A 27,404-nucleotide genomic window follows, 5' to 3' on the forward strand; every position below is an offset into this window, starting at 1 on the left:
TACATTCACACCAGAGCAATAGACGAGGGGTAACATTTTCACTAGGGACAGATGTTTAAAGGTATTTTGGCCCCTAAATATGCATGTAAGTGCCTTGTGGGATTTTCAAAAGCCCCTAGGTATCTAATTTCCATGGATTTCATTGACTTTCAAAAAGACTTAGGCTCCTGAACCCTTACATCACTTTTGAAAATGGGACTTAGGCACCTAAGTCATTTCCCTCAGGTCTTTTCTTTAAGTCCTCTGGTGTTTAGTTGCCAAGTAAGGAGCAAACTAAGTCCAGCCTGCATTTTGGAGATGGGAGGAGGTGCACTGCATGAGCAGTTGTGCAGAGAACTATTCATCCATAACAGGAGCATGATCACTGACCAGAGCATGCCCACTAGCTGACCATGCCCTCCCCCCAGCAGAGCCATCCCTTGGCAAATCAGGGTGACCGCTCTGGGCCACATGCTTCAGTGTGCGTGTGTCGTGCGAGGCCAGCCCTGAGGGAGGTGGGTTTAGGGATGCCTCGTATTTATTTTTCTTGCTTGGCATCGCAGGTGGTCTCTGGCACAGCCTGCCCCGCTACGCCCCACCGGCTCCCAGCGTCGCCCGCCGCTGCACCAACAGCATCCTAGCACTGCCAAAACACGCCAGTGCCAGGCTGACCCCATCCACTGTCCTTCTGTCCTGGACCCCTCCCTTTTCCGGGACCTGCCAGCACAGGGGGCTCCCTCATCCCAGCACAGGTGCCACCCTGTAACTCTCCATCGTCCCTCGCCCCCCAGCACTGGTGTCCCCTCCCTACACCAGATTTCACCTCTATAAAAAATGTTAGGGGGAACCCATACAGGCTGATTGGTCCTGGGCCCCGCACCCTCCTTGGGACGGCCTTGACTCCCAGTACCATCATCCAGATACCTGCCAATGCACAAAGAGAATAGGCCCCTGCCCATTCAGGGCTGCTAAGTGCTGCCAACACTAGCACCATCCTCCTATGCTCAACAAGGGCCAGGGGGCAAATTATGGCTACCTTGGAGCAGAAGCACCAGTGAGGATGGGGCTCCTAGCACCTTCTCCTTTGCCTCCATGGTGCCCTCAGGCAATTTGTCTTTTAACACTTTATTCCCAGGCTAGTAACTTTTCTTCCTGGAGTTTCATTGTGCTTCCTACACACCCATCAGCCTGAACCCACCCTCTTTCTCACCAGGACATTTACAGTCACATTATGCAGTAACTCTTGGTCCTTCACAGCCAACACCCCAGGATTTGGTACTGGCAGAATTTGGTTTCACCAACTGTCTTTCATCCTCAGTGGGTCCCCACTTCTATTACATTGCTGGCCAGTATGAAGCACTGGCCCTTCCCTTCCTCACAAGGCACACTCTTTACAGAATCCTAAATCATCAAGCAACAGAAGATGGATTTCTACCACCAAGTTGTTACAGTGGGGCTCGTAACAGCCATACAGTTAAGATTGAAACTAGCTTACTGTTTAACAGCTGGTTATCCGAGAGTCCTACAATCCACATGGTTTCTTACATTACCTTGAAAATCACTTGGCAGCTTTCTGGGAATGAGTATGGTGCACATGAGTTGCTCTGGCCCACTAGAGTTAGTTGTTCTGCTTTCAATGGGAGTTAGGTGCCTAAATACTTCTGAAGATCTGGACCTCTCTACCTCCATTCTGTAGCAGCTCCTTTTGGAAGTTTGGCCTCAGAACACAGCATGTGTCACCAGGCTGGCTACTTGCCAAATGATCCCTCATGGCCAGAGATCACTCTGCATGGGGTTTGCCTCAGTTTCCCCCTGCAAGGGGCTTCCTAAATAAACACCCCCAGGCCCAGAAGCTTTCATGAATTCAATGAAAACATCCCTCCTTAGTGTTTGGTTTGTTAATTTAAAGTTTAAAAATAAACACAAACATTTTTTCTCCCCCGCCTTAAACTGGACACATCTCTGGTGTCCCAGGGTCCTTCCTCCCTTAATTGGCTATTCTCAGACCTTCCTATCTCAAGCAACTCCCCTACAGGAACTTTTTTCACTCTCCACAGCTTCCTGAACATTCCCACTGCTGTAACTTCCTGTTGCTCCTTATAAGAGAATCAGCTCCTCCCTACCTAGCTGGATCTACTAATTAAACCCCAGCCATAGCTCGTCCCAGATGTGGCAAGCAGGGCTAATTTATAGAATCATAGAAGATTAGGGTTGGAAGAGACCTCAGGAGGTCATCTAGTCCAACCCCCTGCTCAAAGCAGGACCGACCCCAACTAAATCATCCCAGCCAGGGCTTTGTCCAGCCGGACCTTAAAAACCTCTAAGGATGGAGATTACACCACCTCCTTATGTTACCCATTCCAGTGCTTCACCACCTGCCAGGTGAAATAGTTTTTCCTAATATCCAACCTAGACCTCCCCACTGCAACTTGAGACAATTACTCCCTGTTCTGTCATCTGCCACCACTGAGAACAGCAGAGCTCCATCCTCTTTGGAACCCCCCTTCAGGTAGCTGAAGGCTGCTATCAAATCCCCCCTCACTCTTCTCTTCTGCAGACTAAATAAATCCGGTTCCCTCAGCCTCTCCTCATAAGTCATGTGCCCCAGCCCACTAACAATTTTCATTGCCCTCCACTGGACTCTCTCCAATTTGTCCACATCATTTCTGTAATGGGGGTCCCAAAACTGGAAGCACCCCTCACCAGTGCTGAATAGAGGGGAATAATCACTTCCCTCGATCTGCTGGCAATGCTCCTACTAATGCATCCCCGTATGCTGTTAGCCTTCTTGGCAACAAGGGCACACTGCTGACTCATATCCAGCTTCTCGCCCACTGTAATCCCCAGATCCTTTTCTGCATAACTGCTGCTTAGCCAGTCGGTCCCCAGCCTATAGCAGTGCATGGGACTCTTCTGTCCTAAGTGCAGGACTCTGCACTTGTCCTTGTTGAACCTCATCAGATTTCTTTTGGCCCAATCCTCCAAGGTCACTCTGGACCCTATCCCTACCCTCCAGTGTATCTACCTCTCCCCCCAGCTTAGTATCATCCACGAACTTGCTGAGGGTGCAATCCATCCCATCATCTAGATAATTAATAAAGATGTTGAACAAAATCGCTGATCACTACCCATTGAGCCCAACGATCTAGCCAGTTTTCTATCCATCTTATAGTCCATTCATCCAATCCATACTTCTTTAATTGTACAGGGGCTGGCCAGGTGAGTTTAATATTCAAATTGCTCTAAAACCCATGTGTGTAGGGAGATTATCTTGAAAACTGGTAGGTCACAAGAGAGGCTGATTTAGATCTTTGATCTCTAGATCAAAGTTGAGGTCATTTGGTCAAGGGATTCCCAAATTACAGCCCATTTACACGGAGCTGGCCACACCACTTTCAGATTCTTACAGCTTTTTTGATGCAGTGCTAGGGAAAATTCACACCCCAACCTTAACCTCAGCACTAAGATTTTTGGGCAGTGAATAATCAATAGAGTTCCTACGCCACAGACTGTCTTCCTTAGACCCTAGTAATTGCCACTTTCAGTCTCTAGGTGGCTCTGTAGGTAAGGATGCCCTTGTAATGGAGAACTACTGAAAACAGCCATTGCTCCCACTGTTGCTTAGCGTATCCATAGGTTGATGGGATATCAGCTTTTGTACATATTAGTGGAGGAAAAAATAGCATTTTCTGTCCTCAGGATTTCTTTTCCCACCAGGTTTCTGTCAAATCCACTTCTTACCAAACAGTGCTGTAATAACCATAGTAGCATCTGGTGGTGGGATTAGCCTCTCTGTACTGCCTAAGAGCGTAGCTAATGCACAGTTAAAATCTCCCTCCTGCTATCGCTGGAACTGGGAGCTCCATTAACATTGCAGATTTTAGCATAAATTGGCCATCAGGATTAATGAAGCATTTAATAACGGAATCATAAACATTGTTGATGGAAAAGGTCTGTTAGAGCTTAACTCTGTGACTCAACTGCACATCCTTGGATGATCTCACAAGTGCAACCAGAGGGCCCAATTCTCCTCTCATGGTGGTGTAAATCAGGAGTAACTACACAAACCAATGGAGTGACACCGGTGCAGAACTGCATTCAGGGTGAAATTCACTCCTGTGCACTGGGCCAAGGGGACTTAGGCTGTGGATAGGCCTGATGCTGACCCTGTGCTGAGGTGAAATTCACGCTCAGTGAAGAAAAGGAAGGGCCTCCACCTGTCAAGATGTGAGGTCTTGGTAAACCGTGGCAAGATAAATGCCACAGATATTCTAGTATAGCCCTTCTTTGATGCACATTCCAACACAAGACCCACTCCCTACCCCTCCCACACACACACGCTTCACCCCCACCACTATATTCTCAGGGCCAGATCTTTCAATCCTTCTTCCTTGACTCCAGTGGTAATTTTGCCTGAAAAAGGACTGACTGAAGGATTTGGCCCACAGAAGGCGACCAAAGAATCTGCCTTTGTAATGGCTTTCTAGAACTGAGGACAAAGATAAATAAGAGAACTTTATCGCCCATTTAGAATGGTTTATAAGAGGCAGTTTGGGTTTTAGGATTTGCTTCTTGCTGAATGAGCATTTTTCTTTGCATTAGCCACACAGCAGACAAAGTGTTAGGAACGGTGGAGGCAGTGCTGCCTTACCTGCAGTTATCTTGCCTTTTCTTAACATGGAAAATTAATCCGTTAAAGTGGATAAATATTAATAGCTTCTTGGCCCAGAACCCAAAAGGGGCAGAAGAGGAATTTGCGTCTTGCTGTTTTTCAGAAAGCTTTGAGAGGCAGTCTTAGCACAATATAGTCACTGCCTCCTCTTCCCACCTTCCAACAATACTACTGGCTGGTTCTGATGTTCATCCTCTAGGATTTTACAGCAGAAGGAAGGGAGGCTTCCCGTGTCTCTCCCTGAGGACAGTGGAAAATGAAGTTAGACCTGGGCTCGCACAGTATTTTAGTCCTTTCACACACAATTTGGTGCTGGCGAAGGGTGCCAAATTGCAGAGCCAACCTAAGGGGCTTGTGGATCCCAGGGCTATCCCTCTGCCCTATCCCATCCCAAGTGTGAAGGAACTGTGCCGTGTAGTGTAAAGGAGAGAATCTCTTCTCTCAAGCTTCTCCCCCTTTTCCTCGCAAAGTGCTCTGATCATGTAACCCAGTAGCTAGGGATGAAAGCTTGCCACAGACTTTTCGTTTGAAGATCACAGGTTACCCCTGGACCCCTCTACACACCCAGGACTGGTCCATTGGCTCGGAACACCATCGCTACAGGTCCCTCAATTCTAGAGCGAATATCCGACGAGCTCTTGGCTCTCGGGGGCTGTGGCATCCCAGCTGCCCCTGATGACATGAGGTGGCTGCAAGCCAAGCCCTCTCCCAGATCGTGTGGTATCTGGCTGCACAAAGGGGCAGCTAAGCAGTGAATTAAGTACAGGACTGAGACCAGGGGTCTCCTGCATTCTCAGCCTGGCTCCGACACCAACTTCCTCTTATCGAGATCACTTAACCTCTCTGCCTTAGCTCCCCTGTTTGTTAAATTGGGGTAACAACAGGTAACTATCTTGCAGGATGTGTCGGGATGATTAAGTACCTAGGGCAACATTTTGGGACTCTGATCCTACATCACTTAGGCATTTTTGAACATTTTTACCCTTAACATTTGTATATTGCTATATATCTGGGGTGAAATACTGCCCCGACTGAAGTCACTGAGAGTTTTGCAATGGGCCACGATTTCACCTTAGGTATATGGCAAAATTCCTGAATGAGCACAAAGCCCTCCAGTAGCTAGAAACCAGCAGGCTCCCAGAGTCCTGCCTTCTTTGGATAACTGTCTCTTACAAAACTTTCTGCAATGTTGGTGACTACATACAGTGGCCAGGACAAACAGTTGGGTTCCATGTCTGCAGCAGGAAGCTGGGGTAACCTTGTGATTTCCACCATGACCACCCACAACACAAACACTCAACATGTCAGAAGCCAGTTAAGTTGGAAGCTCACCCCAAAGAATCCTCTCTCTAACTCTTCTGCAAATCCTCCATCCTGCTCTGTGTACTGGGGTGAAACCATGGTTGCACTGGGGATCAGGGCAGCACAAAAACTTTTCACCAACTAACCCCCAAACTGCTCTGGCTAGCTTTGTCAAATCCACACTCCTTGAAGGAATTTATTTATCCACAAAAAAGGTAGAGCATAGGTTGCAGCAGTGCAAGTTTCTCTTACACCACACCACCAATGTGCCTCCATTAATCTGGAGAGACCACCTTTAAAGCCGTACAGTCTTTATGGCCCATTCCATCCTCAGCTTCTCAACTGAGTCTGCTGACTAAGGTTTTGTAATATGGGCATCTTTCTCTGAGAAACTGGAGCTGTCAACTCAATTCACACGGGCCACTAGAGCTATCAGATGGGAACCAGTTTTCAGTTGTTCCAAAAATACAAGCTTTGCCTGGATTTGAACCATTGACCTAGAGTTAAAGGCTGCCCCACTGCCAATCCCCTGAGTCATCCTGTCCTTTTGGCACACTGGAGTTGGATAGGATGTGAATTCCCTTTCTTGTTGTGCTCTCAATCCTGTTCCAGAGACACAGCAGTAAAGAAAACAAGAATCAATAGCAACATCTGTCCAAGAGTTAAAAGAGAATGGTGGAAAAATAGATACCAGCTACTAAGACCTCAGGTAAACTCACATTTGATCCTACTGTATTGGAGCTACAGAATTCCCTTCTGTCCCATCACCATTCAGTCACAATTTATCATTCTATGGTCTCTATGTGTATTTCTGTGTGTCCAAAAGCAAGACACTTGAGGCAAACTTGTTTCCTCTTTGATTGCTTTATAAGGGCAATGTCTTTGGTTTTAAACTTCCTGATCTTGTCCGATGTTATAATGACCCACAGGAAACAGCCCTATCTCTTGCTGTCATGTTCCAGAGCCTATCATTGAATCCCCACAAGTTCAGATATCGGGGGTGCATTGACCATCAGTTCCTCGTAACGGTGTAGGAACAGCTGTAGTCGGGACATATAGGAGTCCTCGTTGTATGGAAGCTTCTTCTTTTTCAGGTACTGGGAGACTATGGGCTTGATCTAAAAGGGAAAGGTAGTATTAAAACAGCACAGTAAATTCTAATGATGATGACTTACATTTGTACAGGGCCTTTCCTCCAGAGAGATCATTAAGTCCTTTGAAAACTATGCATGTAGGAATCATGTCGCCTACTGCCAAAACGTAGCCAACTCTGGGGTGGAATGTGAAAACTGCTTAACAGTAGCTAAAACTACAAAATGGCTTAACTCAGGGAATGAAGATGAATAAGTATCCAACTCGAGCAGCAAAGGGAATTTAGATGATTTGGAATAAGGGCAGGATATTGAGGCTGATACCCTTCTCTTGTCATAAGGGCCAGATGACCACAAATGCTCACTACTTTGATTTTGCACTTCATCTGAAAGCTAGGATCTCCGACATCCTTCCCTCATACCGCGCTGGGGCACTGGTTCAATATTGGCACAGAGGGAAGAGCGCCACCTACTGAATTACCAACATTGCCTTTTGCAGCACCTGAAGGTTTGTTCGATTGTTTCCCCAAGACTGACCTTGCTTATCTTGTGAGATCTGACAAGGACACTGTCTTGAACTGGTATCACAGTAGCACCACGTCTTTATTGTTACTAACACCAGACGTATACATGGGACTGTAAAATTAGTAAATGGTGTCAAACAAACACAGTGTAGAGATGGGCCTGGACTAGGGTGACCAGATGTCCTGATTTTATAGGGACAGTCCCGATTTTGGGGGCTTTTTCGTATATAGGCACCTATTAACCCCCACCTCCTGTCCCAATTTTTTACACTTGCTGTCTGGTCACCCTATCCTGGACTGCAAAGTATAGATCCAGATCTCAGCATTCCCAAAATTTCAGGGTGTTTGGATCTACGGTTTTGGCTGGAGCCTACATCTGATACACTGCAAGTGGACAAATAAACACAATACAGGTCAACCATAGCAGGTGTATGATGAAGATAGCTGGAATTATTCACAAATTAGGTGGGGCCTGAAAAGCTTTCCCAGAAGGAGAGGGGGGACTTTGCTAAACACTGACTGGAAGGCTGTTACAATAATAAAGAACAAAGTCAAGAATGGAGGAAGGAGACAACGGAAGAAGGTTGGAGAGAAGACTGAGTAGAATGTGGGGAGGAAGAAGTGGAGTGGGAGGAAATGAGGTAGAGATCTAGTTAGAGTTGGAGTTATGGAGTGTTCTGAAAATGGGAAGGAGTCTAAAATTAATGAGGAAGAAGAGGGTAAGCCAGTGCAAAGAGAGGAACACGGAAGCATGGCCAGATCTGCAGGACAGGGAAAGAGGCTTAGCACCTCTATTTTAGTTAACTGGAAGGGGGAAAACACACAGACTTATCTCCTCATTACCTCTTCCCATGCTCATCGATCTTCTCTGTGCTACATGGCACTCCCACTCCTGTCCTGCTCCTTCCACACACCTTCTGGACATGCCCTCCATTTATCTCTTACCTTCAGGCACATGTTGTCAGAGAGGTTTGGGAAAAGGTGATGCTCCACATGGCAGTTGATGATTGAGTGCCCAAAGGACCAGTCCAGCAGGGCATTCCGGGGCAGATTCAGAACTCCAAGGCTCATCAGGTGAATCCGCTTGGGCTTCTTATCAGCGGAGAACATCGGGAGGCCAATGTGCTACAAGACAAAACATGAAGACTACAACATCTCTTCCTACAGCGGGCAGTTAGGGAGCAGGGCTTCCTGAGGACAAGGGTCGAATCCAGCTGTGTCAGGTCAGGGAAAATAGTGGCAGTTTCTCAAACTCCTCATCCTTTTCTGTACATGATCTTGTGAGTCTCCTTCTTTATGGGCATGATGAGTCCTCATAAAAGGTAACAGGCTAGTGCCATCAACTGGAATGCTCTAGTTTCCCACTCACTACTTACAGGTCAAGCACGATGTGGAAGCATTCACACACTGCTCCCCACACATTATCCCAGGGCCACCCATTCATGGCAAATAGAAAAGAAGCCAGAGTCCAATTACACCACAGTAGCTTGGAAACCCCAGCGGCTTCAGAGGGGTTATCTGCATAAATGTGACCAGAATCTGGCCATCTATATGCATTTCATTCCTAGGCCTGTCAAGACTGATCTATCAATGAATCCCCAATGTGCAAGGACCACCCACTTTTGTGGTTTTATGCTCATTCCATCTTTCCCAAATGTACCTGGATTTTAAAGTAACATCTTCTCTTAGTGTGAGAAGGGGCCAATTCTGATCTCATTTACACCTGTAAGAAACTGGATAAATTCCAGTGAAATCAGTAGATTTGTTCCATTTTTACACCACCGTAATTAAGATCATAATCCAGCCTTCTGTGTTCATTCTGTCTCAACTTTCTGCACACTGCTAACTGACATCAGTCTCCTCAACATTTTGGGCCTGAGTCTAATCTGATATGAAATCAGTGCCACTGGATCAGAATCAGGTTGTTTGTCTTAAGTTTATAGATGCTTCAATTGCCAAAGTCAAAGTGAGAGCTATTTAATTAATACAGGGAGCTTTGCTTTGTTTTGATTCCAAGGAATTTGGTACAAGCTGGAGTTTGCGGCCTCTACCTGGAAGATGTTAACATGGAGGTAGGGGTGGGCAAGGAGAGATCGTGTGATCAACATGCAGATGAGGGCAGACCACACTGATTGGAACCCTGAGACATTGACCAGGAGCCAGTAATGGGAGTAGAGACCAAGAAACATGCAGCAGAGTGTCCGGAGAGCTGTTTTCAACTCAACATCCTTCAACAAACCTATGAAAGAAAGAACAGACAATGTGTAGGGAAACAGTCAACCCCTCCCCACATCTTCCAAGTTACGCAGCTGGGGAATAATGGTGTAGTTCTTATATTCCAAATCCCAGGAGAGGCACTGGTCAGTTACTATGTACAAATTCCAGGAGCAGCTGATCCCAGACCCACTTCAACACCTAAGGTTCCACTGGCTTTCAGAAAACTTTTTGAACAGTGTCACCAAGGGAGCTGTAGGACATGGATTTGTTTCTGGTTTAACCTGATTATTGTTCTAGTCCTGAGACAATTTATGGGTCAGATACTGAAGACTTTACTAAGCTTCAGCAGTCCTTACTTGGATGAAATTCCCCACTGAAGTCAATAGGCGTTTGCTTGAGAAAGAACTGAGTAAAAATTTAAGTAGCACTCACCCAAGCGAGTAGTCTCATTGACCGAATGCTAGAGCTACTCTGTAACGTGAGTTAGGGTTGCAGAATCAGGGCTTAAATAATGAACTCAGAATTTGGTCCTATATGATTTTTCTGCAAGCAATTAGCAGCTGTTCACTACCCATGGTTGTGTGTCAGTCTCCTGAAAGAATGAACAGCTTCCATATACTATGAATGTTATATTTCCCCAGTTATCATCCAGTCTCTTCTTCCACTGTCTGCACCTCCTTATCCCATTCTTCCCACTGAGACCATCTTCTTACACTCCCTAGCACTGACACCAGTACGCTTCAAATATTTTCCATTCCTTTCTTTCATTATATTCCAGCCTAGCATGCCCCTCACCAACCCTACATATATCTGAGTAAGGACAACAGGATCTGGCCTGGGTAAGTGCTTCAGTGTTTGTATAGTGCTTTGAAGATCTGAAGAAGTATATACATGTAACCCTTCTGCCCATCAGAGTTGGCAGCAACAAGGGCCGGGTTCAATATCTAGGGGATTCATTCCAATAACACAATGCAAACCAGCTCGAGCCCCCACCCAGTGACCTGGGACAAATATATACCACCCCCACTGGGCGCCTCCAAGAGGCAATACTTCCCCTCTCGCAAGCACATAGTCTGAGTGTAGCTATGAGTGATAGGCTATTACCAGCAGGAGAGTGAGTTTGTGTTTGTGGTTTTTGGAGGGGGGTGAGGGGGTGAGAGAACCTGAATTTGTGCAGGAAATGGCCCACCTTGATTATCATACACATTGTGAAGAGAGTGGTCACTTTGGATGGGCTATTACCAGCAGGAGAGTGAGTTTGTGTGGGGGGGGGCGGAGGGTGAGAAAACCTGGATTTGTGCTGGAAATGGCCCAACTTGATGATCACTTTAGATAAGCTATTACCAGCAGGAGAGTGGGGTGGGAGGAGGTATTGTTTCATGGTCTCTGTGCATATAATGTCTTCTGCAGTTTCCACAGTATGCATCCGATGAAGTGACCTGTAGCTCACGAAAGCTCATGCTCAAATAAATTGGTTAGTCTCTAAGGTGCCACAAGTACTCCTTTTCTTTTTTAGAGAGAAACAATGTGGCATTATGTTGGGGAAACACCACCAAGAGGATTCGTAACACAACCCATGAGCAAAAAAACCCACCCCAAGCAAATTGGGGCATGCCCTTTCCCTTTGGTTCTTGAGTCCAGCAACCTCAAATCACCCAAAGTCCCAAAAGTCCAATGACCCAAAAGTCTCTGTCCCTGGTCAGGGCAGCCCCAGAGTTCGAAAGTTTATCTGCAGAGCTTTACCTCCCAACCTGGGTGGAGATGGGTGGGGGGGAGAGAGGTAAGGGGCACCTTATATGATCTGAAGCTGACCGCCCCACAGCTCCATAGGCCTTCGCTCCGCTCTGCCAGCCGCCCCACGAAGTGCTTCACTCAGCTCCGCGGCCCACAAGGCACTCCAGCCGTCCCACAAACTGCTCCACAATATATCTTCAGGCTCCCCCACTACTTAACACAACACTCAGTGATTTCAGCTCTTAGTCAGTTCAGCTCTTTAGTGAATTCAGCTTGTAGTAGAGGAGCCTCGGTGCTGGTGCACCATTAGCCCAAAGTGAGCTCAGCAGCCTGTAACTAGACTCCTAAGGGAATCAAAATTAGCTCTGATATTCCACAGTGGAGAGAGGAGGAAGTGCAGTTAGCATGTAAGGCCCTCACCCAGGGGCCCATGCCACCAAATATTAATACTTATCCCCAGCCTCTCTCAATTCACAGAGTTTTGGAACCCATGACCCTTGCCTAGCGAGTGCTACTTAGTTGATGGTGAGTCCCTCCATCATAACAAAAGGCCAAGTGCAGTCCCAAGCACAGTTCCCATAATCAGGGTAATAACAATTTATTCTTCCTGCCCCAATAACAGAGACACTGGGGATCCCACAGCAGCCAAAGTGACCATTTGGGCAGCTATGGCCTCATTCTAGGCGGGGTGGGTGTGCCTATGCAAATGAGATTGGCCCCTGAAGTTCTTTTCCACAACTTGCCACACCTCACCACCAGATGTCAGGGTGGAGCTCATCCTGACACTGCTTACATACAAATCTGGATCCTGTTGTTCTTATCTAGGCAAAATACCTGCTGAAGTCAACGGGTCTGAGAATGGACTGAATTAAAAATAAATAAGGATTTCAGGCATTTGGCCCATTGACTTCAATGTGAGATTTGCCTAAGGTCTTCAGTATTTGACCCAATATATTTAAATATTGAGTTTTTGTGAGTGCATTCCATTCTGAATGTAAAATCTGCTTCTCAAAAGGGTCCCTATTGTGCCAGTTTAAGAATCAAGAAGCCCCGCAGATGGTTGTGGCGAACGCCTTAGTTTTGAGCAGATAGCCCAAATGACTTCTCCTGCTCCTTCCTACTGTCTGTTATACGCACTTGTCCTGTCTCATCCTAACTTAGATTGTAAGATGTTCAGGCAAGAGACTGCATTTGTACAGCTCCTAGTACCATCAGGCCTTCATAATGCTGATAATTGTATTTATCTTTTGGGGCCCTTACAAATTAGTTTAATTTTTAGTTTAAAAAAACCTTTAGGTTTTAAACAATACCTATAGAAGAAAAATATCTCAGAGGAAAGCTACATACCAAGTGCCACTAGCGGGGTTAAAATAGGTATAGCAATGGGTGCAATGAACATGTAGACATATCGGTTCAAGAAAGGAATCTTCCAAGTACTGGAATCGCCTAGTCTGATAACATTAGTGTAACCGTGGTGGAGTTTCACATGGTTGTAGTATGCCTGCTCTGCTGTGAAAGCTGAGCAAACCTGAAAGAGAAAGAAAAGAGAAGTAAATACAGAACAGCGTGCATATAAGGATCAGAACATGGCAGGTACACAGCATTGTCTCACTGGGATGACCCCACCACAGAGGTTCACACTCAAAGTCTTGTTATTGTCATGCACTAGGATAAGAGGACTAATATGATATAACTACACCCGAGAAATACATCTGTTGTCTGCACCACATATGCCTTAAAATGCTATTGAAGCTGCATGATACAAGCATGGTAGATAATTTCTGGAGTTACACAAAGATATGTACTTTACAGCTGACGACAGTACTAATCTCTAAGGCCATTTCTATGATAAGAACATTCCAGTTACACAAAGAGTTATTCAAGTTTACTGATTATCAGAGACAGAACCCTGAATCAAACAACACCCAGCTTGAGGGTAAATTGAGAGTGAGAGGCAGAATTGAGCCTCAGGCCCAGCTCCATTAAGTGATGCATCTAGTGAACATGTATACCTTTGGCTGTTCTGAATGTATAAACTCTTCCACAGTTAGGAGTTGATGTCTGTGCCCCAACTGATTGGAAAGCTAATTTCTCTTCATTTTGGAAATTCCAATTTTCGAGTATGGTCTCAGAGTTGATGTATGGCCTTAATATGACAAAAAGATATTATAACGAATCTGTGTTCACTTTATACTTCCCGGTTATCACTACATTGCACATCAGGGCCATTTGCAATTTTGCAGCACCAACAGAGATAGAACTCACTTCCTCCTGCTTCAAAAAGCACAAACTCCTGCCAACTGAGCCAAAGGAAAATCTCTGGGAATCATCAACAATACAGAGACTAGAACACATTGCTGAACAGTTCTGATTTCACCCCGTAGAGGGCAGTAGTGTACATACGTAATAGCCAGCAGATTGCAGAACTCATTCTATCTATACAATCTACAGTCAAAAACATGTTTTTTCTAGTTCTGCTACAGTGTTATTAATTTAGAAGAATAAAGTTAGTTAGCAGAACTAATTCGTTTTTAAAAGTTTTTTTTCTCTCTGAATATATCTGCCCTTCAGCGGAAAGTGCTACTAGTTCAGCACCATTAGGGACTGGCTTTTGAAATGAAGATTTGATCCCAAGAGCTGATGTATTCACAAGTTATGGATCAGCGGGGCTGGTGGTTATCAGGAGAAAATTGAAGAGGATTGCCTTAATTTCCTTTGGCATTTTGAAAATCAGAAAAAAATCTCTCCCCTCTTTGGAGAGGAACTTGGCAGTTAATAGACTGCAACTTGTTGAGCTGGTGATTAGGGCTAATGTGCCAAATCCTGACCTCAGTTACACTCTCTTAACTCAGTCACTCTCGATTCATGTATCTGGTGATGAGTTGCCATCAAGCTATCTGACAGAACGGCCTCTGCTCAATGGAAATGTGCTTCTATGCATATTATCTACCCCATTCCCAGGTCTGTACCCACATTCACATACACATGCCATGCAGGGATGCAGCAAACCACCCCACATCCATGCAACACGACAAGGTGTAGCTGTAAGCTTTGCACTGTTCTGCCTAGCTATCTCGGTTTTTATAGTCACCCAGCACCATGAAATCTGAGTACCTCCTATATAAACGTACACACAGGAGCATTCTCCAACATTGGTTACATACCTCGAGGAAGAATATGGCCCAGGCTTTCCCCCAAGACTTGGACTCCGTCAAGGCATTGTGGCTGGCCAAGTGGCTTCCTTTCACTGTTATAGTGTGGTGCACTATGCCCAAGATGAAGATGCCCAACAGAAAGGGAAGGGCATTGTCTGAACGCAGACACAGGAACCCTAGAGATAGAAAGAAAAACCTTGGAGCTATTAAGCCTTCTAGATAGTTAAGATCAGACCAATATAATGGCCAAGGCAAGATCCATGGGGGACTGCTTTCCCCATAAGAACTACAGCTCTCCTGGGCAAATGAGATCTCATTCTGAAGGAGTCTCCATTTTCCTTCTTCTCACCAAAGTAAAGTGGAAATCCAGGTACCCAGTTCAGATACAATGGGGATGAGGGCCATAAAAGCACCTAGCTAGACTGACAGATGAAAGTCTACGGGACAGGGAAGTGTTCATGTAGTCTCCTGGACTGTCAGTGACAGATGAAAAGGGTTATGATGAAGGCTCTCTTTATGCTGACTATCCAACTCGCTTTCCCCCCCAAGTTTAAGGGCAAATTCTTATGTAGTCAGAGTGCCCTGCACACACCAGGGGATTCTTGCACTCCTCCAGTCTCCCCCCCAGCTCCCTGGGTGTTACTCTCCCATCCCTCTCTATTTCAGGGACTCCCAGCAACTCCCCACCCCCCTCATGCCATAGGCTCTGTGTCCCCCCAGCCTCCCTCCTGGGTCCCCATTCTTCCCCTGCCCCCACCCCCACAAAGACTGCGTGCGCACCTTGTGGGTGTCTAGTCATCAGCTCAAGATAAACATGACTAAAACACAATTCCTAACTCCCCCCTCCCCACTGCTAAGCCCTCCTCTCTCTTTCTTTTATCAACCACCGTGGACAACACCATCATCCAGGCCCATAACCATGTGCGGCGCATAGGCTGGGGAAGGCTGCGCCTCCCCAAACAGCCCGACGTGGCCACGCCTACACTCCTCCCCAAAGCCCAGGCAGGCTGGTCCTTTTCAGGGAAGCAGCATGCTGGGGCTAGGGCGGCTGGGACTTGGGGTGGCTGGGGCCGCCCACCCGTCCTGTGCTCGGGGGCAGGGGGGCCCATGTGCCGCCCACCCGTCCTGTGCCTGGGGGAGCGCCACTCACCTGGCACTGAGGGACTCCGGTGGGGGAAGGGGACAGGTCCTCAGGCGAGAGGACGGGGCTGGCTGGGGGCTACCCTCCCCCAGCCGGCGATTCATAACCTGGGCATCACCTTCAACCTGAACCTCTCTCTGATCCTCACATCCAGGATGCATCTAAATCTTCTCCTGCCAACATAGCTACTGCCTCTCGCAGAAGTGGAGTTATTAAGTCAACGGGAGAGAGCTTTCCAATAAGCTTAGAGCGTCTTCACCAGACACACTACAGTGGCACAGCTGTATCGGTGCCGCTGGGCTGATGCAAGTTTGTAGTGTAGGCCTGCAAAAGGAATCAGCAAGATTTAGATACAGCCTAGATGTGAGGATCAGAGAGAACACATATTTCAAAGAACCACTGAAGGTGAAGTGGCCAGTTAATACCTCTCCTGTCATGAAAGCAGGAGAAAATGGAGGAGTAGTGGGTTATAATTGTTGTAATAAGCCATAAATCCAGTGTCTTTATTCACTCCATGATTTTTAGTGTCTAGCAAAGTTATGAATTTAAGCTCCCAGGCTCGTCTTGTGAAGGCGATGTGCAGGTTTCCAACAGAAGGTGTTATGTCTGCCCAACCGGAAAGCTTCATTGACATCAGACTGACTATTGTGGGACTATAAAGAGGACAAAAGACATTTTTTTTTTGTCCCTCTCTTCATGAACAGGAGTCATGCAAGTGGATTTTTCCTGTCAGCTGAGCTTGCAGCTCAGAGCGGAAGGGAAGAGGGAGATAAAAACCCCTAACAAGAATGAACTGGATCTCTATGGTGATTGGACTCTGGGGGGCAAGGTTTACTAGGCACAAGCAAGGCATCCCATGATGCCTACAAATAACTCCAGAACGGTTAGGCTGTTGGTGCTGAAACACTGCCCATCATGCTGACCAATACTCTCATTGTTCACTTGTACCCCTCCCCCCACGTCTATATCCATCTGCTGTCTCTTGTCTCTTATCTTATATTTTGTTTGTGAACTCCTTGGAGCAAGGACCATCTTTTTGCTCTGTATTTGCACAATGCCTAGCACAATGGGGCTCTGGTCCATGACTGGAGCTCCTAAGTGCTACAGTAATACAAACAATAATTCCCCATTTTCCCTCCATGCCCCCTTTTCCTCATTCCACCCTATACTCCCCTATTCCCCCCATGCCAGAGGATCTGTTTGCTCCCCATTTCCCCCATGCCAGGGTCCCCCATTCTCCCCCCACTCCATCAGGGGTTCTGTGTGTGCCCCCTTTCCTCCCAGGCCTGTCCATTCTCCCCTTCCCTCCCACCATTTTTGTTTTTCTTTCTCTCTCTCTCTTTCTTTCAGGGTGTTAACACTTTTAAACTGTATTGGGAGGAGTGGGAGAGCTAAACTGAGGAGTATTGTTAATGGCTGCCATCAATTGGCTCTTTGATCTATTAGACTGTTATAGGTGGTTGAAGCAGCTGGCTCTGCTAACCAGATGCCAGGGTCTCCATGTGTCTCCCATTTCCTCCTTCCAATTTTTGCATTTCCACCAAAATCAATAGGACTTTCCCTAACATTCTGGAATTGATTGGATGCAGGATTCATAAGTTATTGCATTGCATCCAAATGTCCAAACAGAGAAATGCCATGACGGTGAGTGGAAGTCCTCACAAGGTTGGTCAAATAAACAGTGATGGCAAAATGTTCCAGAGTTCTGGTTCAGCTCAGCTAAGCAGCCATAAACCTAGGTATCTAAGTCCCCGCCTCCCTCCTCTTCTCCTTCTGGGTGACCCCTCTCCTTCCACATTAAAGTCAGTGCTTTGGTCCTCACTTTTAAGGCACTCCTTAAATCTGTCCCTACATCTTAATCTGCATCTCCAGCTCCACCCAACTGCACTCAAGGAAGCTTCCTTCCTGAGAGCTCCCTTCATCTCTCTTTCCCCACTCCTAACTCAATGCCCTCTGTCACGCTGCTTAGGATGCTTTGGCCAACACCAAACTCCCATTCGTTCCATATTCAAAACACTTCAGAGAAGCTACCTAATTCTTGCACTTTCTAGCTACGATCGCACCGTATGTCTCCTTGTTTGTACCTGATTATATTCTGAGACTCTAAGCTCTTTGGGGCAGGGACCTGTTATTTGCTTGGCACAGCAGCTCCCCTATTGCACAGTGAGGTACTCTACAAGGATCTGTAAGTCCCGAGAGTCTTAATTAGTTCATACTTTGGCAAATTCCCATAGAAATCAATGAGAGTTTACCTAAATAAGGGCAGCAAGCCCTCCATACAGGGCCAAATACTTACCCTGTTTTTACCGGTTCCTCAGGCAAAATACCCGCTGAGCTAAATCCTGAAGGGTGCTGAGTATACATAATTAAAACTCCCAATGCCATCGAGGGATGTTACAGGTGCTCAGCCCCTCCCAGAATTTGGCCAAAGGGGAATTTTGCCTGAGTAAGGACTTCCAGATGTACAGTAGTACAATACAACGAGACAGATACAATGAGAGCAGCAGCTTCAGCACCCTACCAGTCCCTCAACCCTGAGCTGAAGTGAGTGGGTTAGAGGTGTAACGTTGACTTCAAGGGGATACATTTGGCTCATGCTGTTTAGATGCAGAATTAAGTGCAGGCTGCTGTCTTCGTAATTCCATCCCGATGCAACACTTCCAGGAGAGGACACCTCACTATCTTCCAAACTGATTTAGGGGCCTGTGGAAGGAGTGCGAACACTGTCTGTAGGGTGTAGAAGCTCTCCAATATAACTGGGACAAACCTGGAAATACCTGTCCCAGGATGAATGGAGAACCACCAGCCACAGGACAGTGTGACACCTATGCTTGCAACTGGTTGCTTCTCGTACCCTTTATTCATAGCAGAAATGAATGCTCACTGGCTCCCAGATGACAAACGAGGGCCTTTATTGGCAAGTCTTGCACATCCTGAGAGAAGCCACAAGACCAGCTCAGCCTGTTGTTAAAAGTACATCTCTCCTACATCACACCCATCATCAGAACCAAACAAAGTCACTCATACCAATACAATAACAAAGCTTCCATGGCAGGGCTGAGCTCCTTGGACAGACAGCTGGGACAGACAGAGCTAGTACTGAATGGCAGCCCAGCAGTGCTGAACAAGGAAGGTTTCCCCAAGTGCACATCTTTGCTTCACAGGGTTAAACCAGAGGCGACAGAGGCACTGAAAAGGCTGCTGCCTCGGCATCCCACTTACCTGAAGCTCACCTGTACGCTTAATTCGTATCCACAGGAATAATTCCAAGCTGCATCAACTCCTTAAGCCTGAGCACAGGTACTGAAACGATGCTGAACACAGTTCAGCTCTACTGTGTTCAGGTTCTAATGCTGCACCCATCACCACAGTATCTGAGGCCCCTTTTGCCTGGCGCTACACTTGAAGTTAACTGCATTCAGCACTGGTTCAGCTGTGCCCACTGCTGACCCCAATTGTCACCAACAGCTAATTGTGTTCATATAACACAGATCTCGGACACCATCCCCCGTGGCAGCTCCCATGGGGCAGTATGGGAAGTAGGGCTTTGGGACACGGGAGCAGGACTTGGAGGTTCCTTTCACCCTGTTAGCCACAACATCTAAGTGGTTAATAACCAGCTGAGCTATCAAGCCTACTAACACAAAGGGAATACAATTCCCTGTTAATGTGTAATGAGAAAGCAATAAGGAGACACAGGGGCCTTCCCTTCCTTCCCTTAGTTGACACAAACCTTCTCACTTTTACCTGCAGGAAGGATGAGGAAATTCAGGGCAATGATACAGTCATCTATGCCATGTCTCTCCCACCAGCTGCTTCTCTTCACCACCTGCTGCACCAGCTCAGAGAGCTCCCTCATCAGGGCTTCCTCACGTCTCCCCTCCTCAGGTGGCTCCACTTCCTCCTTGGCACCTCTTTGAAAGACCCTTGGCATCTCTTCTCCTCTGGAGATGTTTCCATCTCCATCCAGGACTGGATGATTTAAGGTGGGCCCTGGATCCTGTCCTTTCAGAGTCACCTCCTGCTCGGGGGGACCCGCTCTGCTGATGCCAGTCTGCATCTGTTGTGTTGGATCTGCAGTCTCTTGACTTGGTGTGTCCCCTTGCCCCAGGTTCTCACCTTTCTCCTGGGCATTTCTTCCTTCTCCTGGGGGTTCTGGCTGTTCCACTCCATGGTTTAGGGAAGAACCTTTTTGCAGTGGCTCTATCCTGGCTGCTCCTGCCTCACTTGGCGGTTTTCCCTTCTGTCTCTCTTGGTACAGGTCCTGATTCTCCATCAGCATCTCCTGCCATGGCTCCATCCCTCTGCAGAGCACAAGACACCGCAGAGTGATCCAACGTCCCAGTACCTCTGCAGGATCAGATAACAAATGAGCCTGTCCCGGGAAGGGCAGAGACAGCAGAGAAATGCAGCTGGCCTTGGCAGAAGTGCCAAAGTGTGCAATGTGAAATGCTTGCAGACTGCTAAACTCAAATTGCTTAGTGCTAGTAATGTGAAGCTGGCTTTAGTCCCATCCCTAGAGTCTGCCCCTTTCTCACCCTCCTCTGATTCTTCCACGCCCTTTCTGACTCTCTCCCCCTCATGGTGCTGCTGTGTCTGTTGCCCTTGGCTTTCTCTGTCATGAAGAATAGCTTGTACAGGCAGGCAGGCGCTCTGCTGCTCTCACCAGAGCCAAAGGACGTGAGAAGGGCAGCGATATTAAAAAAACAACAACATTACTGCTCCTATAGAGGAGCACAGAGCTGTGCTGGAGGCAAGAAGAGGGAGAACAAAGAGAGCAGAGAGAGACACAAAACAGCTGGAGGAAACCTTGTATGCATGCCAAGCATCCTAGTTAGGAGGGACAGTTCCTATCCTAGAGCAAGATACCCATCATATTCCCACTGTCTCTCCCTAAAGCTCCTTTAGCCCCAGGGATTTTAAAGGAGTTAAACGGTGTGCTCCTATTTTTCTCTCCAAATCTTGCTACATATAGGTACCACATACAAGCAGGATTAGGAGGGAAAACAAGGGGCAGGGAGGGGAAAGAGTTAGCAGCAGCATTATCCCATTTCTATAAGGAGCCATCAGCATAGTATCTGGGAGTTTGTAGCACATGGAATGTCCATGGGAAGGAGGGAGAGGGGGAGGCAGGGAGACAAGGGGTAGGAAAAAGAGAATGTAATAAGAGATGGCTAGAAAGACAGGCAGTGGAAATGGTAAAGGTGGAGAAATCCACTGGTGGAAACTACTGAGAGAAACACCAGCAGTTTGTATATAGGCCAGAGGACATTGTTTCATTTACTCCCAAGAGAAGAGGAGCAAGAGCAAGCACAGAGGGTATTGGGTGGATCTGTTGTTTCAGTCTCAACAGCCTTTAATGAGCCGATTAAGAGAAGTCAGGGGTGAGGGACAGAATCAGGGTTACAAAGAGACACAGCCAGATGGGTGCAGAGGGGTTACAGTACCAGAGATCAGGTGCCAGGGAACATGTGCACATTCTCTTGCTCTCTGTTTCTAGTTTGCTCTCTCTACTCCTGTAAGTTGAGAGATTGAGGCTGTGGGGTTTTGCATGGCTACAAACTATAGCAGGGGTCTCCTGTAAAAGACTTGTTCTTTGGGGATACTATTCTCCCTTCTTGCTGGGGACTTCATCCAGTCCATTTGGGACCCATAAGGAACATCTCCTTTACGGTCCGTAACAGCAGCACCTGCACATGTTGCACCATTAATTAAGCTAGACCCCCCAGACGAAGAGGAGAGAGATCACAGGAACCCCCTAGGAGGGTGAAGAGACCTTGGATTTCACAGTGGGTTGAAACAACTGATTGGCTGGGCACAGAATGTCCCCAGTAAACACATGCCTAAGGTTCTATCTTACAGCCCTTCTCCAAAGCCAATGCACTGGCACAACATCATGACTGTGGAGTAGGTGCCACCCACTAATCAGCTCTCAGAACTTGCTACATAAGAGTCTCCTGCCCCCAGGCCACTGCTCAGCCAACAAGCATTACTTGGATGTAGTGATGCCTGTATAATTAATACCCTCGTGGGGGTGGATTTCTGGAAAAACCAGTCTCCACTTTGAGAATGCTCTAGGTTCCTCGCCTGTTCCTGCCATTGAACTGAGTTTCTAAACAAAACATCTATTTATCTCTCTAATGTCTTGTCCACATTGGGGATTTGGCCCAGTGGCAGTCATCAGCGGCTGGCTACTGATGTAGCTCCTCCAGCACATATCTTTGTTGTAGAAAAGGGAGGTTGCTATGAGCCATGACTTGCACCTGTGCAGTTTACCCCGTTTCAAGCAGGGGTAAACTTCACTGATGCAAACTGTGACTTACACTGGCTTTGCCTGCTTACACTAGGGGTTTGCACTAGTGCAGCTACACGGATGGCTAAAACCCTTAGTGTAGACAAAGCCCGATTCACCTCCAGACTTTTATTATTGCTTCAACCACAACAGTGTGGCACAGCCGTATCCTTAGCTATGGCTCTTCTTTTTGCATACTACATTTTTAATATTATTATTTGTATAACCACAGTGCCTAGGGGCCTCAGCCATGGACCAGGACCCCGTGTGCTGGGCACTGTACAAACACATAAAAGAACCCTGCTTGACTGCCTGCTAGCTAAGGGGCAGGCTGTAGAAGGAGACAGATCAAGAAACACATTCCACTTTCTGTTTCATGGAGACTTTATGTTTGTTCCTTCTTAGTGTGTTGTTTTCTTCAATCTAAAATAAAAGTCACTTAGACTGAAAGGTACAGCTGGTAAAAGGAAACCTGGTTCATAAGTATCTGTATGTGTAAAAATATAGAGTTTAGTTCACTCTGATTCACAGGTTCACAGTAGTAGTTATTCACTGTGCATGGAAAGAACAGCAGCACAAACGACAGGGTTGATAGTATTTTAAAGAAGAGAGGAAGAAAAAGAGAAGAAAAAAGTAAAGAAACAGGCCTCTTTCAGCAGAGTCTGACTTGTGCTCTGAAGAAGTTACACCAGCTGTAGCCCCCGTAAGGAGCATCGAGCTTTGCTAAGCAAATGATTTAGAGCCAAGAGGGAAAAAGTACTATGTTTATATCAGAAGTTGGCTCAAAGTCATTTCCTCTCCCGAAGGACCTCATGTCAACACAATATTAGGTGACACTGAATGTAACGAGCTCATTAAATGATTAGATTTTTATTCCCATAGCAAACATGTCTTGGCTGAAAGATCATTTCCTAAACCATAGATGACACTGAAACAGCATCTGAAGTTACAGCAAATTTAAAATACTCTAACTCTACATTGTATGACTCTGGAGATACATTGAACAGCTGAGAGATCATTTTGAACATGGACTCATTAGCAACATCCCGTGAAGCAAATTACTAAATGCAGCATGTGGAGGTGACATATCTTATGCAAGGACATTGGGTGAAATTCAGCCAAGTACGGAAAAGCTGCACACGGCCTTCTAAACGCCTTATGTCCCCATTAAGAGCTTAAGTGGTGTGTTGGTCTTGTCTAGATTCTCTACATTTAGTCAAATTCCACCCATTATGATTATTTTAGAAAGTACTGCACTCAGCATGGAAAGGAACAAATGTCCACAGCCATCCAGGCTGTCCCCATTGGCTTACATTTGCAGATTCCATCTACAAAGTCATCCCACACAAAGCCCCAGAAAAATCACCCACTGAAAACAGTATATAAAGCAGATCACTTTTTTCCCCCACCATCATCAAAGAGACAGAGATTTAAGACATTTCAGTGCCGGTCCATTTTCACAGCTAGGACATATGGAGAGAGCATGTGAGAAAATGACAGTGGGGAAGCTAGCAGTGTCTTCATCAACACTAGGTTTTCAAATGCAGCACCAGACAAAGGAATATAATAACCAATACGCCCTTGAGGCATCAGTTTGCGGTGCAGTGATTTTGGGGATATTTTTTGGAGACGGCCAGTGGGAGAACAGCAGTGGTGAGCGGAGTAACTGTGACAGTAAATTTAACTGTTGGTCCCGGTTGAAAAGGTCCTGCTCATCCGAACAGCTGTAGGACTGAGGTGCTAAATTCTGACTGCTCAAGAGTTATCTGGGTCAGGTGATCCAGTGTAGGAATTATGTATTAAACATAGCTCCGAGTTCAAATCAAGATGGGCATGTTACAAAAGGGACTGAGACTAAACTGTAGACGTAGACTGAGGAAACGATTCTAAAACTTTGGAAAGTTAGACCAGTGCCTGACACACTGTGGGATGCTGTGAATCAACGACTCAAAGAGCTCAAACATTAATTGTTAATCCCTGTTCATCCTAATGAGTGGATCACACCTATTCGATGCGTTTCCAAAGCAGAGGGCTGAGTGTAAATATGCAGCTGTTATCAAATGGCAGTGGATCACTACTGATACGTAGATCTTCACCCTATTCCTGTAGCTCAGGACTTGTTTTTAGATGTTAGCAGGAGATAAAGTGAGTGAGGTAATATCTTTTATTGGACCAACTTCTGTTGGTAAGAGAGACATGCTTTCGAGCTTGAGAAAGAGCTCTGCCCAAGTGCAAAAGCGTGTCTCTCTCACCAATAGAAGTTGGTCCAATAAAAGATACTACCACACCCGCCTTGTCTCTCGAATATCCAGGGACCAACACGGCTACAACACTGCATAAAGCATATAGGAAAGAAATTCACCAAGATTAAGATTAGACTCATGTTTACCAGCAGGTGGCACTGGATAGTGAAACTAAGCTGGTACTTTGTCATTAACACAATAAAAGGGTTATTCCAATATAACAAGAAAAGGAGTACTTGTGGCACCTTAGAGACTAACAAGGTCTCTAAGGTGCCACAAGTATGCCTTTTCTTTTTGTGAATACAGGCTAACACGGCTGCTACTCTGAATCCAATATAACAGGTTACCCTATTGTATATCTAGGTGTACCAGTGTTTTTTTCAGCACTTCATAGACCAGATATTGCCAGGACTAACAAGCGCCATGTATAATCTGGACAATGTCCTGCTTACTTGCTAACTGACCATTTATTATTTACATTACAGGAGTGCTGAAAGACCTCAATCAATATATGGGTCCCACTGGGCTAGATGCTAGGGAAGTTCGGTGCTCAATTATTTTTGAGGATCTAGGCCTAAGTGGCTGCTCAATCAAACAGAAAATCTGTGGTAGAAATGGAGGAATCAACCCAAATTTCCTGGGTCACAGTCCAGTGCCTTTAACCATAAGACAATCCTTTCCCTTTAATATAAACTCTTTCCTTGGACCATGATTGGGCTTCTGGCCACTCCTCCAATAGAAATACATAAATGTATAAATAAATTCAGAGATTCCAAGATCAGAAGGGACCACTGTGATCATCTAGTCTGCCCTCCTGTATAACACAGGCCATAGAACTTCCACAGAATAATTCCTAGAGCAGAGCGTTTAGAAAAACATCTAATCTTCACGTTAAAATTGCCAATGATAGAGAATCTATCATAACCCTTGGTAATTTATCGCAATGCTTAGTTACACTCTATGTTAAAAATGTATACCTTATTTCCAGTCTATCTGCAATTTTCAGCCATTGGACCTCTCTCTGCTAGACTGAAGAGCCCATTATAAATATTTGTTCCACACGTAGGTACTTAAAGATTGTAATCAAGTCACCCCTTAACTATCTATTTGTTAAACTAAATAGATTGAGCTCCTTAAGTCTATCACTATAAGGCATCTTTTCTAATCTTTTAATCATTCTTGTGGTTTTTCTGAAACATCTCCAATTTGTCAACATCCTTCTAGAATTGTGGACACCACAACAGAACACAGTATTCCAGCAGCGGTTGGACCAGTGCCAAATACAGAGATTAAAATACTCATTCTACCCTTACATAAGATACCATTGTTTATACCGCCAACAATTGCATTAGCCCTTTTACAGTGTTGCCCTGGGAGCTTATGTTCAGCTGATTATCCACCACGACCCCCACATCTTTTTCAGAGTCACTATTTCCCAGGATAGAATCCTTCATTGTTTAAGTATGGCCTATATTCTTTGCTCTTAGATATATATATTTGCAATATTAAAATGCATATTGTTTACTTGTGCCCAGCATACCAACTGATTCAGATCGTTCTGAATCAGTGAACAGTTCTCTTCATTATTTACCACTCCCCCAATTTTTGTGCCATGTGCAGACTTTTATCAGTGGTGATTTTAGGTTTCCTTCCAGGTCATTAAAAAAAAATCAAACACCATGGAGCCAAGAACTGATCCCTGCAGTCCCCACTAGAAACACACCCTTTGGATGATGATTCTCCATTTACAATTATATATTGAGACCTACCAGCTAGCCAGCTTTTAATCCATTTAATGTGCACCATATTAATTTTATATTTTTTTAATCAAAATGTCATGCAGTACCAAGTCAAATGCCTTACAAAAGTCCAAGTATATTACATCAATACTATTACCTTTATCAACCAACTTTGTAATCTCATCAGAAAAAAGATATCAAGTTACCTTTACAGGAGCTATTTTGCATAAACCCATTTTGATTGGCATTAATTATATTACCCTCCTTTAATTCTTTATTATTTGACTCCCATTATCAGCCATTATCTTGCCCAGGATGGATAGCAGACTGGCAGGCCTATAATTACCCAGGTCATCGCATTTACCCTTTTTAAATATTGGCACAACATTAGCTTCCTTCCAGTCTTCTGGAACTTCCCCAGTGTTCCAAGACTTATTGAAAATGGTCCAGCATGCTCCTCAGCCAGATGTTTTAAAACTCTTGGATGCAAGTTCTCCAGACCTACTGATTTTAAAAAATTAGTAGCTGCTGTTTAACATCCTCCTGACATACTAGTGGAATAGAAAGAGTGTTGTGATAGGATTACATCATCTGTTTTTCTCCAAATACAGAACAAAAATATTTATTGAACACTCCTGCCTTATTATTGATAATTCTACCATTTCCACCTAGTAATGGACCAATAAAATTATTAGGATTCTTTTTGTTCCTAATATACTTTAAAACCTCCTCCTTATTGTCCTTAACTCTGCTGGTCATAGATTTCTCCTTCTCTCCCTTTGCTTCCCTTATCAATTTTCTACTGTTGCTATCTTCTTATTTATATTCATTATCATCAACTTTCCCTTTCTTCCATTTGTTATATATATATATATATAGTTTTTATACCTGCCTTCACTTCCCCTCTAAACCAGGACTTTTTTTACACCAATGCAGCTTTCTTGTTTGATTGTGGCTTTTGGGGCATCTAATAAAGTGTTTTTAAATCACTCCCAATTTTCATTCATATTTGTATAATTACATTATTCCTCTCAGCTGATTTTGCTCATAATTGTTTTCAGCTTTGAGAAACTGGCCTTTTTAAATCATCAAGTATATACATCACTGGTCTGGACTCTATTTTGTTTGCACATCATAAATGTGATTAAGTCCTGATTACTTGTACCTAAGTTACCATTTATTGTTAGGTCTGTGGTCCGTTCCTCTTTATCTGTCAAGTCTAATACTGAAAGTCTAACACAGAATTCTCCTGGGTTGGATGCCACACTGAGAGTTAGGTAGTTGTCATCTATAATATTTAGAAATTCCAAGGATG

At 45.4% G+C, this 27,404-nt stretch overlaps 1 protein-coding gene across 2 annotated transcripts; it reads right to left on the bottom strand.

Annotated features, from left to right (window-relative positions):
- Window positions 1–6,381: 6,381 nt before the first annotated feature.
- FADS6 (fatty acid desaturase 6) lies at window positions 6,382–20,579 on the bottom strand. Of its 2 annotated transcripts, none has more exons than XM_007065031.4 (6): window positions 19,563–20,567; window positions 14,684–14,850; window positions 12,867–13,047; window positions 9,620–9,807; window positions 8,514–8,693; window positions 6,382–7,071 (listed from the first exon to the last, which is right to left on the bottom strand). In XM_007065031.4, the coding sequence occupies exons 1-6, from the start codon at window positions 20,113–20,115 to the stop codon at window positions 6,922–6,924; spliced, it is 1,419 nt and encodes a 472-aa protein (XP_007065093.2). In that variant the 5' UTR covers window positions 20,116–20,567; the 3' UTR covers window positions 6,382–6,921. The 2 variants fall into 2 exon arrangements, with proteins under 2 accessions (XP_007065093.2, XP_043383783.1); XM_043527848.1 differs by having other exon boundaries at window positions 6,945–7,071; window positions 8,412–8,693; window positions 19,563–20,579.
- Between the last annotated feature and the right edge of the window lie 6,825 nt (window positions 20,580–27,404).

The sequence above is a fragment of the Chelonia mydas genome, chromosome 14 (assembly GCF_015237465.2).
Source record: "Chelonia mydas isolate rCheMyd1 chromosome 14, rCheMyd1.pri.v2, whole genome shotgun sequence".
Classification (NCBI taxonomy): Eukaryota; Metazoa; Chordata; order Testudines; family Cheloniidae; genus Chelonia; species Chelonia mydas.